Raw genomic sequence first — 13,129 nt, forward strand, 5'->3', positions numbered from 1 at the left:
GCTTAGATCCAAGGTGTTGACGCCTGGATGGTGAACACAGCCCTATTTACTATTCTGAGTTACTGGGGAGACTGGAGAAAGAAGGGAGGAGTGAGGTACACAAGAGAGTCAGAGGTGTCAAGGCAGAAGGAATAGCTAGAGGGAAGTTTACCTTCAAAATAAAAGCACATTTTTGTCAGCCATGTCAGAGGTGGCTTACTCTAAACACAGTGGGGTTCAGTAGATTAAGTATTCACATATGGTACTTTATTTGAGGTAGGCTTACTTATGCTTTATTTGAGTATTTACTTTATACTGGTACTGTAATATAAGTCAAAGGTTACTACTTCACCATCTTTATGGAGTTAATTTGCATGTTAAAGGTGCCCTGTGGAGTTTGTTAACCATTAGGGCCGCTATGGAGCAATGCTTTTATCAGCAGGTCCTCGTTTTGTACATTTTTGTACACACAAGGATGCTCATAGACCCTCACACATTCCTGCCAGTGGTTTCTAACCGTTCTACAGTTCTAAATGTGGCGCCAATGGCCAAGAAACGTAGCAATGCGCCAAAGAAATCAGCTTTCCAAATGTTTTATGAGGAAAAAATACATACAACAGGATTGTTAGGCCTTAAAGATACGCATATTGCACCGAATGGATGTAAACCAAAGCTATGTTTGCTAGAAAAAACATGAGCACAGAAAAAAAAAAAAATTAAATATCTTTTTAGAATATCAGTGTTGGTCCCTCTGAGGGGAAAGTCCATGCGTGTATTTTGGAAGCCCATATTGACGCTGCGTTTTTTAAAAGAAAATAAATTAGCCGGAGGAAATGAGAATTTTATTTTGAAAGTTTTGCCCGGAAAGCTTGTATTTACTTCTCGCGTGCTTGATCTTCGTGCCCACAGCGCAAGCGAGACACATTTGCATTGACGAGGAGCGCCCAGACTTTGCGCACACCGACTGAAGTTTTGAGTTTAAGTTGAACTTCCAGCGTTTCCAGTCACCGGCTGGTGGATCATGTTCAACGAGGGCGAAAGAGAAGAAGCAAAATAAAGCAGCCGACCTGGATGTGACTCATATAAATTATGCTTCTGACTATGATTTACTGACTGGGAGTGCGCTCCTCCGGGCTGTGGTGGATATATGGTTGAGTCCAGAACCCATAACATTTGTATTGTAATAAGCTTCGGTGGACCTTACTCATAACCATTATGATGGAGAGCCACATGTGTTGGACATGGATGCTGTTGTGTCTGCTCCTGCGGCCGTCGGCTGGACAGAACCCCGCACCTGAAGGAGGTAAGATGGATATGGACACCATTGATCCAGTAGAATCCACATTTATTGAAGTAAAGAAACCTGTCAGAAATCGACTTGGATGCCGAGGTTTAAAGAAAGCATAAATAAATAAATAAATAAATAATAATAAGTATAACAGTAATACAAAATAGATTAATTAAAAATAAAAATGCCTACAATTAAATAATTTTCAGCACCAATATTCACTTTAACATCATGTTGTCATCTAGTAACTTCCCACTGTGACCAAATATCTTGGTCAGTCTTTACACCATTTTTCTCCTTGTTAATATAAAGTGAGTTTAAATACTTTGTTGGCACATAATATGAGATGCAAGACTTTGCCATTAGAAAGTGATGTTGCTTCAGGAGGTTGAGGGACTGTCTGGGCTCAGGGTGGATCAGGGTGGGGCTGATATTACACCAGTGTTCTCAGTGAAATGGCGTGACTCCAAGTATTGAATTGTCAGTTGATGAAATCCCACAGCCTGAGGCAATGGTTCCCAAAACGGAGGGGGGGCACATACAGGGACCACCCAGGCGTCCTGTGGAAGGCTTCAGGTGCTCCCCATATTTCACAAAAAAAAAGAAGTGTTGAATTCACAGATTATTGTCTGGTGATGAAAACTCAGCAACAGTTTCTAAGGGGAGGACAAAGCAGTCTTCAGATCAGCTGAGAAATAGTTCCATTCTAGTTATTATTTCATTCATTAAAGTAAAAATCCAATGAGAAAGTAAGCTGGGAGCAGGAATGACAGATTTGATCTGCTGGTTTAGTTTTCCACATCTAAACTGCAATGTAAATGATGTAGTGTTCTGTCTTTATCTTACACTGATGTAGAGTTACGCTGAGACACTCCTCAGTGAGTTTATGGACTGTATACTATATACTGATATTGTCATCAGTTCTGATCTAGATTGGCATTTTGATTCACTAACACAATAAAACATGTTATCAGACGTTATCACTACGGTGCCTTCACGCCCTGCAGTAAAACTCATGACTGTGAAGTGTCTAAGAGGCTAAACTTGGTGGTGGCGACACCGCCGAGTCTGTCAGTGGCAGCGGATCTTTATGACGGTGTTAACATTGTAGTGAGTGAGATGCTGTCACTTTGCTATTTCTGTTAATAGGGATCTGATGAGACTGAACCAAGCTTAGCTTACAGTAATTGGGCTTTTTATAAGTGTGCTTGATGTTATTCTTGTCATCCTTAATAATAATAGAGCTGCCCATCACTGAAGGCCACACTCACTGACAGAGAAGGAACATGTTGCACAATGTATGGTTAATTATGTGAAATTAAAAGGTAATTAAGGATCAAGAATGGTACAGAGAAACTATGTAAAGCTATGTGACTGTTGACATGAAATGCTTAAAATTCAAATCCCTCTAATCACACCACACGCTTAAATATCCCCTCCAGATATGTAAGATGGAAAGGCATCTACTCTACTTTATTGGAAATTCCAGAATCTATGAATATGCAAATTTAGCTACAGTTTTCCTGTTAGACACAGGATGTCTCCTTCTTCACTGTAAAGTCTATTCTCAGTGCATGTGCACTGGCGGCTTCAAGTTTCTACTTCAAATGTATATAAGCTGCGTACCAGATACAAGCCCCCAGAAAGTGCTCCGGGATTTGAAGCCAATTTGACATATTGGCTGAGCAGTGTAATTACAACAATGGTGTCCGTTGATCCATTCGGTCCAATAACATTTTGAAAGCCTGGTCGAGCCACACAATTTTATCTAATTTCTTTACAGTGTGGCTTTTTTGGGTTCATGCGCCACTGAGCAGCTTTCATAGAAAGAAACATAGCACCCCTAGGACCAGGACTGACATCCAAACTATTTGTGATGTCACAAATCATGCTAGTAGCCCCCACCCCTTAAAAATCAGATTTTCAATGAGCACAGAGAAACTTTTCCACTTTCAACAGATGAATATGAAACCATCCTTCTCTGCACATACATCATTCTGCATGGTGAAGCTACAACCTTCAACTGCAGGAAAAAAAAGAAAAAATATTTTTGTGTGGACGGGGACTTTAAATTAGTTTTTTCTGGTCTTTATATTCATGCTACATTTCTGCACATCCAGCCCACAAAACCGTATATTGTTCTTGATAATATATATAACGTACCCATGTGTTCAGCAGGTTGCAAGACCTGCTTTGCTCCTGTAGTGTTTTACTGGAGCCACCTGAGGTTTTTTACGCCTCATTTTTCAACCATCACATCACTCCAGTGTTAATAGCCCACCGATAAATCTGCTTTATCGCCCGCATGATAACGTCAGGCTGCATTTAAACACGTCTTCTCTCTAGATAAACAGTGTCCAGACGTCAACGTATGGTTTTTAGATAAAGACATATACCTGCACAAAGGTAGAGGTGGGGGGAGGCACTGATACTGAGCAGCCCCCCCCCACACTTGCTCCAAAGTCCAAACAACAAGGCAGATGGAAGGAATTCTTTAGGCTGATGGAGGGAAAGGCATCAAGCGTGCACATCTGCATGTGTGTGTACATTTGGTTTGTGTATGTGTATACATGCCTCACTGCCTACTCAGCTTTCAACACCTCCGAATCTTATCAGCACCTCATCTCATGTGTTAAACATCCAGATATTTAAAAAAAAAAAAGAGTGGGCATCCAAAGAAAAAAAAAAATCCATAGGTGTCAAGGTATCTGAGTTGGTGCCAGTAATTGCAGTACTTTTAAGCCAGAGCAATCTGGAGGTCTTCCTCTCTCACTGTATCTGTTTATTTTTCTTTTCACTTTAACTCTTAAGATTTTTTAACAGTGGGCGTTTTTTCTTGGACGACTGCACAGTCTCGAGATCTGCAACCAAATATTGCTTTTAGATTGTGTCACTGTTGCCGCCGCTACTTCTTTTCTTTCTCCCTACTCTGCTCTGTATATGGCCATCCAACATTCCTCTTCGTCTCTCGCTTGGAACTGTCAGTACAACCCCCCCCCCCCCAGCCTCACTCTCCTTTTAACGCCTTTTATTTCCCTGTGTCCCACCTCCTTTCTCCACTCCCTCTCCCTCTCCCAGTAATGCCCAGCAGCTACTGTTTTCCCTCACTCTTGGCATTCACTTTTAACTTTGCTTCTGTTACGAAATGTGGAAAATTGTGGGGGGGGGGGAATCCACTCTCTGGCTCAGTGCTTATCCATCATCTACTTTTGAAGTTATCATAAAGCCGGCATCATTTTGTCATTGCTCTGTTTGTTTTGATTTATTCTAATCTTCAGTGTAATTACTTGTTTCTTACTTGCTTCTGACTCTTTGCTGCTGCTTTCATGTTGCTAATATCCCCTATAAAAGTTGAGACTGAATTGTTCCAAGAAGGTGGACGGAGAAAAGGAGGGAGATTCCAAATGTGTGTTTTTGCCAGTGAAGCATGAAAGGGGACCTGTGGAAAAACTTGTGGGAGTTACAAGGAATCATAGGGGGAGTTGTAGTTCCCACATCAGTATTAAAAGGCAGCATGTACTTATTTTGAATATCTGATGTATTGATTTACTTTTCCTCCGCAGTGCTGAACTGCTGCGAGGGTGACGTCCTCTTCTTATTGGATTCCTCAGGGAGCGTGTCGTCCTACGAGTACTCCCGCATGCTCACCTTCCTGTCCGAGCTCCTCCTCCCCTTCTCCCTAGGAGAGGACCAGGTGAGGGTAGGACTTCTGCAAGTCGGCACCCAACCACGCCTTGAGTTTGGCTTTGACACCCACAGCACCCAAAGTGGTCTCCAGGAGGCCTTGAGGAACACCAAACCTCTCAGGGGGGACACCAACACAGTGGAGGCGCTGAGAATTGCAAAGGAACGGGTGCTGAGACCCGGAGCGCCGGATGGGGCTCGGGCGGGGCTCCCAAGAGTGTTGGTGTGGTTGACTGATGGGGTGAAACCTGGTGATGTGATTGGACCAATGGCCGAGCTGCAGGAGGAGGGCGTGGCTGTGTTGGTGGTCTCCACTGGGCATGGCAACTATCTGGTGTTGAGAGAAGTGGTGACCCCGCCTGTGGAAAACCACCTGTACTTTGTGGACATTGATGATATGAGTATCATCACAGAAGACTTGCGGGACGCCATCATTGGTGAGTATAGTATGGGTTAACTGGTGAACTTTTGAGGTTTAATGTATGGAGCCTGAGGTATGCCGCAAAAATGATTATTGATTTTCTAGTGTTTAATAAAATCAAATAATAAATGATGGAATCACAAAATAAACTTTTAGATTTTCCCTTTTGTTGACTGTCAATGAAAGACCCTGATTTTAGGTTGCTTTTCTTACATATATTTAAATTAAAAAGACCCATCTTTAAATTAATCAATTATCACTCTGCAGTTCCCCTCAGCTATTTAGTATCTTTCACCTCATTGTTTTGATTTTACATTTTACATAACATTTAGGAGGATCTATTGGCAGAAATGGAATATAATATTCATTCAGATGTTTTCATTAGTGTATAATCACCTGAAAATAAGAATTGTGCTTTTAGTACCTTAGAGTGAGCTACCATCTACAGATGGATCCTCTGCTATGGAGCCTCTCATGTTTCTACAGAATGGTCAAACCAAACACTGGCTCTAGATAAGGGCTTGTGTGTTTTTTGCGAGTTTCACAGCCACCATAGTTTCTCCTACACACTTGGAACTAGAGGGTGAGACGAGAGCATTGCAATCAGCAACTACACCACTAGATGACACTAATCAATTATCACTCTGCAGTTCCCCTCAGCTGCATGGAGATGTTTTGGCATCTTTTAGCTCATTGTTTTGGTTTCACATCCCACAACTCTTTTGGTTTAATCTTTCTACTGTCAGCAACCTAGTTTCAAGCTACTTAAAGCAAAAAACTGATAAACTGACTGTACACTACCTGCTCAGCACTAAATAGCAGACAAAGCTTGCATCTTGCTGAAGAATGTTAGCTTCTGAAGAGTCAGATGTCCTCAGGTGTTGGTGGAGGCCAAAACCGAGCTAAAAGAGAGTGAATATTGGATTTAGTATATTTGCCAGGTGACCAGAAACAAATAAATGATAATATTGATCTGTGTTGACTGGATGTTTGAATAGACAACTGTATGCTAATGCATTAGCCAAAACAACGTTATGCTATCAGGTAAATTGTCAATGTTGTGTCCCCAAGAGACCCAAAAATAAATTACTGCTGTTAAAAAACTGCAAACTTAGGCTATATAATTAAACAGGTGGCAAACTCCAGACTCAGCCACCTGAATGATATCGTCTGCAGGATGTTATTGTTAACATAATTGCAGGTCAGTCCATGTCCAACACTCTTTTCTAGGATTCAATTTCATTCATGTAGCTTAAAGCTTTGAAAAATGACATTTAAATTTAACATCAACTTATCTTTCCAGAAAGAGTGTCCTGTCTACTCTGTATAACCAATCTGTGGAACTACATTTACCAAAGAAATAGTCCCTATAAACCCATGTGTTTCCTTGATAGAAACCTCCTCATTCAAACAGCTACAATCATGCCTGCCACTCATACGCAGCTGCATTAATGTCTCTGTGCTTCTCCCTAATTCCACACATGCTCCTGAAGACAGTGAGACTAAATAGGAAGGCGGGACACTGAGAGTGTCTGTGTGCGTGTGTAAGTCACTGTAATGAGATATGACGATCTATTATTGGATTAATGATTCAACTTCGCTTGCTACATCCTCCAACACTATGTTAGACATGATACATATATATATATATATATTTATTTATATATAGACTGGGGAAGGTTGCCCACTTCTCTGGCCAGATTAGGTAACTGCCATAGCTCTCACAAGGGACACCTCAGCAATTCTACAGTATCTACTGCAGCTGTAAGACATGATGCATAGTATAAATTAGGCCTGTGTACAACAAGGAGAAATGCACCAGTCCTTGCTGCGTACCTAAGGATCCTATCACAGATATCAATGCCTCTGTGGTATTTGTTGTTTTGTTGCAGGGCCTCACTGGGTTGGCTATTTCAAGTTGTCTTGTTGCAAGGGTTGTGAATGCATCCAGAAACCCAAGTCTGGCTGTCTACGTGGGTGGCTGTCTGAAGCCAAGGCATTTTTAGCACTCTGTCTTCTCTTCCCTGTCACCATCCTTTCTCTGCAGAATTATAACTTGTCCCTAAACCCTGACAGACCCGTGCGCACACAGTAACTTCATTCATCTTCATCCTGCCTCCTACAGAGATTATCCGAGCTGAGCGAATCAACGTCCGTGACGTCTCCTCCAACTCTGCCACGCTCCAGTGGCGACCTGTTCTGTCCGGTTTGAACGGCTACTACGAGGTACGCTTCGGTCCGGTTCCGACCGGAGGAACGGGAGGTGGTGGAGGAGGAACTGGGACCAGTCCGAGCACCGGTGGCGGTCAGTTCCAGAGACTAACCCAGTCTGCAGATTCCAGCACTGCCAGGCTAACGGGCCTGAAGCCTGACACCACCTATACCGCCACACTGACCCCGGAGTCCAATGACCAAGCATTTAACACACTGTCTGTCACCTTCACAACGAAGCCAGGTTGGGTTACATCTGATTTACACATTGTGTCAAAACTGTGCACTTACTCTGCTATTTACTGAATCTTTTCACTGGGTTGGTTATAGTGCAAAAAGGAAAACATTCGCTGGTTCCACCTTCTCAAATTTAAGCATTTATTGTTTTTATCTGTTGTGTTTTACAAACAAAAGAGGCTGGGGACATTTTATGGGCATTATATATGATATTTTAAAGTTACTTTTTTGCTAGTTTAAATTGAGCTTTTCCTACCTAATTATTGGGAATTTGGGGGAACATTTTTTTAAATTTTGTTCCCCCAAATTCCCAATAATTAGGTAGGAAAAGCTCAATTTAAACAATAGTAAATGTTTCTTTATTATTGACCTATTATTAGAAATAATACATATATTATTTATATATGTTGAATTGTATGCTTCTTTGTAGACAAATTGACTTAAAAGACTTAAAATGATCATTGGTGTTTTTTCTCCCCCCACACACCAGAGGTGATGAGCCCGGCTGTGGTAACGATCTCTGAGTCGGGGGACACCAGCGTTCGGGTTAGTTGGGGTCCTCTCCAGCCAGAGACGGTCACAAGTTACTACATCGAGTACTCAGCCCTGCCCAGGGGCAAACTCCACGCCACCACAGTGAGCCGAACGCAAAACTCAACACTCCTCAGAGACCTCCAACCGGATACCACTTACTTGGTCACCGTCACTGCCCTGCACACCTCGGGCAAGGAGAAGGCCATGTCTGTCAAAGTGTGTACTCAGGAAGGTGAGCTGCGTGAGGGAAAAGCAGTCAATCTTGGTGATCAAGGATCCGTTCACTGCACCCTAATCCTAATCCTCTGCAGCCCAGTCCTTCCTGGATCTTACATTTCAGATAATTACTAGCAGTTACATTCAGGTTTGACTACTCCAAGGGCAGTTCTGAGCAGCTAGAGGAGCTTGAGCCTAACAGTCACATCTACTGTACGAGTTCTGTTAAAGCTTTTCTGTTTTCCTTCCTTTTTTTTTTTACTCCTCTTCATTTATATCCTCTTTTCTAAAATGCTCTTCTCAGTTTTTTCTCTCTTTTGAAATATACTCTGACTAACATCTCTGTGGTTTCCATTTCCAGCGACTCCAGCCCTGGCAGACCTCCAGCTGACCACAGTGGGTAGTGACTCAGTGCAGGTTGACTGGAAGGTCAGTGTAGGCGGTCTGAGGGGCTACTGGCTCACCTGGGAAGAACAGCAAAGCTCTGTCCCCGGCCAGCGTTCCTCCCTCTATTTGCCGCCCGACTCTTTGTCAACACGCCTCACACACCTCCCCCCATCGGCTAGAGTGTGTGTGTCGCCCATTTACCGGACGGCGCGGGGAGAGGGACTGTGTTGCACGGCGCAGTTTCATTCAGGTGAGTGGTGACAGGGTATGCGGCCATTTTGCAAGATGAAGTGATTTTTTAGTTGGGTTGATATGTAGAGGAATAGTTGGACAGCTTGGGAAATATAGTTATTTACCACATGACTAGAGTCAGGATGCTATTAGCCTAGCTTAGCATAAAAACTGGAAGGGGGTAAAACAGCCAGGCTGCCTCTCTCAAAAGTTCCAAAATCCACCTACAAGGACCTCTAAAATTGCGCTAATTGACATAACATATCTCATTTTGTAATCCATATATAAAAATAAAGTAAAATTGACTGTTTTTAGGAGTTATGTGGTGTAACTATGAAATACACCACTTAACTCAGTCTAAAGCCACAAAATATGAAGAAAAAACTCAGTATAACTTTTTCACTCTTGAGCTTTAGGCTGAAGATATATTAGCTTTTAACTACTACACAACTAATGGGTTCACATGCGCATGCCTGGCGTGTTCTGCAGCCGGACCATTGGTTGTGCACAGAAATTAATGCGATGCGTTTTTGTTAAAAGGCAAGTATATATCCGGTTCTAGAGATGTCTGTGCGTAGTAGATTTTTATTTATTTTTTTACTTTGGAGGACAACAGGCTAACTGTTTCCACTCTATAAACTAATCTCAAGCTTTTGAGGTATCAATCTCTGAGATTTATGTTTATATCCCAATACGATGGAGGTCAACAGAATTTTGTTTGTGGCACTCAACATCTCTTTTCAGGATCAGTTTCCTGGTTAAGGTGGATAATCCACCAAAATATTTTATTTTATCTACTTCTTAGCAGAGTAATAATTCCTAAAGATACATTTTTTAAATGTCTTCGCTGTGAACACGATAAATGAAATCCCATTTAACTTTATTGTACTGGGTTGGAAGAACAGTTAAAACAGTTATTTCAAAATCGAGGCAAATAAAACCTGTCTGCATGTCTTGATCCCACTATAAGTAAGTCAGAAAATATGTGTTTTTGTAATTTGAGTGAACAGCCCCTTTCAGCTGGAACATATTTCTGTTGGACAGAATGAATAGTCTGACGGTTAGTTAGTGTTCATAGACACAAGGAAATTCATAACACTTGCCGGAATGCTTAAATGTATAAATGTCAGTCTTCTCAACTGCTGTTTTCTCCTTCTGCTCTCTAGATGCATCAGCATACGACTACCAGTCATAGCACCTCTGACCTGCAAGTGCACCTTACCAAACATGGAGGGACGATGGCAAGAAGAATGCTGACTTTCATCCACAATTCTTTCCCCTGCCTCTCCCCTCTGTGGATATAATCCAGGAGATATGTGTGGTTTGGCTTACTGAGCACGCATGTGGAATCCATAGACGTTTGAGAGTGGTCTGGGACAGTATGGCCACATGTTGACTGCTACAATCTGCAACACAGAGGACTATTTGCTTTTCCATTTCTATTGTCTCATCTGGTTTACACCTGTAGTATATGTATATTGCTTCGTTTTAAAGATGCAAGCTAAAGATAAAGATATTTCTTAGGTCTGGTTTGCAGATATTGAGCAGAGCCTGCTGGGAATATAAGATGTTTAATGTGGCTTGTTTTGGAGAAAGGCTTTGCACCATATGTGGGCCTCATGCCCAAATCAGCATTTAAAAAACAGTCCTGCTAACACTCAGAACATCTGATTTACATTTATAATAAATACTTATGAAATGTACTTAAATTACTTCTCTTTCAGCACATGCTTGATACTCGTGTGTGCACACTGGAGTGCAACAAGGGAACGTTAACATGCGGTCCCTAATAACAGGATCTTCAGGATCGCTTTGAACTTTGAAGAAATTACGAACAGACCAAGCCTTATGCCCTGAAACTACGGAGATGCTGCATATGATACAGATGTGTGTAACTGAGAGTAGTCTTGTATTGGTCTCTGGACATAGATTCATCATCCATATTTATTAATTAACAGTCATGTAAGTATGAGAATTAATAGCGTTAAGTTTTTACAGACGTGCTGTTTACATTTTAAGACTGTTACCTTTTTTAAGCCAATCTTTGCTGCCCCCTACTGATAGCATCCTTACAGGCTTACAGCTGATCTTTTACTGTTATCCCCTCAGAGCAAATGTACTGTTTCATGTTTGTTGACCACTATTGAAATTTAACATGAGCTTGCAATAAAGTCCTAATAATTTTGTTTATACTAATTGTCATGTTTTCATTATAGTACAATCCAGCATTGTGGACTAAGATTAGGGCTAAATATTCTGATGAATAGCCTTTTTCTCAGGGACACATTTTACATTTCAAAGTCAGTTTACACGTCATGAGGAGTGCCTCTTAGGCCTATGAAAACAGTTGTATAATGTCTTTGCAGCTGTGCATGCAGAGAGGGTATAATGAAAGTCTTTCAGTTTATTTGCCTAGATTTTTTCATTTTTTAATTTCTCCTATTAAATAGGAGAGCAGGATTCAGCACCCACACGTCATCAAAGATTCTTTCATCACATGAGAGTGGTCTAGCTTTGTCAAAATGTACTGAATAGGTAGATTAGGCTTAAAACTATGATGTTTGATTGATTCTTTTAAATAGGCTCCAGTTATTTAGGGAAAATGTAGCTGCATGATAACAGTTTTGTAGAGTAGAAGAGTAGAGATGAAGGTCATGCTTGATACACAGATTCTGGTGCATACATTTTGGCAGGCTATTTTTGCTTTACTTTGAAGGAAGGTTTCTTGTGTTTGGATTATAATGTAAATTAGGCCTTGAGAACAGCCTCATTCTCAGTCTCATAAACAAACTGACTGATATAGTTGGAATACACTACAAGTACAATAGGCAACTGAGTGACAGAACAGGCAAGTTTCATATATCAAGGCTTCCCCCTGCAGGTGAATGAAAGCATCTTCAACTGTCTGGCTGTGACTGCCAGTCTATTAATGGTGAGTTATCATTTTGATAAACATTGGTGATTAATTTGTCAATCTTTTCTGAATTAAAGATATTAAATGTAGAACTTTGATCCATAGGTCAAATCCTAAAACAATACTTATCAAACAGCCTAAAAATGATCTGAGTCTCTCAGTCTCTGTCCATCATTTCTAACCATAGTGCTATGATGATGAAATGGAGCATCAACTGTTTAGTACAAAAATACATCAGCATTTATAAGGTTAATAGCTCAGCAACTGCATACCAAAACAATATTGTATATGGTTTATACTCTTTAATTAAACTTTTTACCGTGATAATATACAACTTTACCACAACAATACAACAGTCAAATCACGAGTTTGCTTAACTCCAATTTAGGCTACATTGACTGATAGGGATACTGATGTCCATCAGCAATTAGGTGTTAAAAGCTTTGTGCATTCATGTTTTAGTTTTTTAAATTCGGCTTAAATTAATGAAGTGAAGCTTGAAAAAACAAGTTGGATGAATGTTGATATTTGGTCCAACTTGCTCAATAAGTGAACATTATATATTTTTATATACTTGGTTCTGATTATCAGGTGACCTTTTCATACCAGTTCAGGAGCTACTCCGAGCTCTTTATTCATCCAAACTGGTTCAGGGCACCCTAATATTAATGAGACTGCAATACAAAAGTATAGGCTACCCTTTTTCAAAACCTGTTTAATCTTTGTTTCATCTTGTCTTCTTGTTTTATTTTACAAACAAAACATTGTGTCATTCAGAAAACCTAGGGTCAAACCTTTTGCAAAATGATTCTACATAATCTAACTTCAATTTGATCCTTTGTTTTATTTCATTTTTAAAATACTGTGGCCTTTATCGGAGCCCCTAAACAACACGCAAACCTCCCTGAGATGAAAACACATCATTCCTATCATTTCCATTAGCTATCACGAAGACAAACATTGTTTGGTTCATAGCTGACGGAGAGTGCTTGAGTGGACGCCAAGAAGGATTACGAGCGGAAGGGAG

The 13,129-nt window shown here is 40.9% G+C and overlaps 2 protein-coding genes across 2 annotated transcripts in view; one reads left to right on the plus strand and one right to left on the minus strand.

The window, feature by feature from the left end:
* The window catches only part of ampd1 (adenosine monophosphate deaminase 1 (isoform M)), a 207,229-nt gene that overhangs the window by 69,777 nt on the left and 124,323 nt on the right, over positions 1-13,129 (minus strand). The window lies entirely within an intron of this gene.
* vwa1 (von Willebrand factor A domain containing 1) lies at positions 880-11,378 on the plus strand. The gene is made up of 6 exons (XM_051426533.1): positions 880-1,282; positions 4,831-5,388; positions 7,498-7,827; positions 8,311-8,586; positions 8,932-9,207; positions 10,355-11,378. Exons 1-6 carry the CDS (start codon positions 1,195-1,197, stop codon positions 10,381-10,383), a joined length of 1,557 nt encoding a protein of 518 aa, XP_051282493.1. The 5' UTR covers positions 880-1,194; the 3' UTR covers positions 10,384-11,378.

This window comes from Dicentrarchus labrax, unplaced genomic scaffold, assembly GCF_905237075.1.
Source record: "Dicentrarchus labrax unplaced genomic scaffold, dlabrax2021, whole genome shotgun sequence".
In the NCBI taxonomy this organism is placed as follows: domain Eukaryota; kingdom Metazoa; phylum Chordata; class Actinopteri; family Moronidae; genus Dicentrarchus; species Dicentrarchus labrax.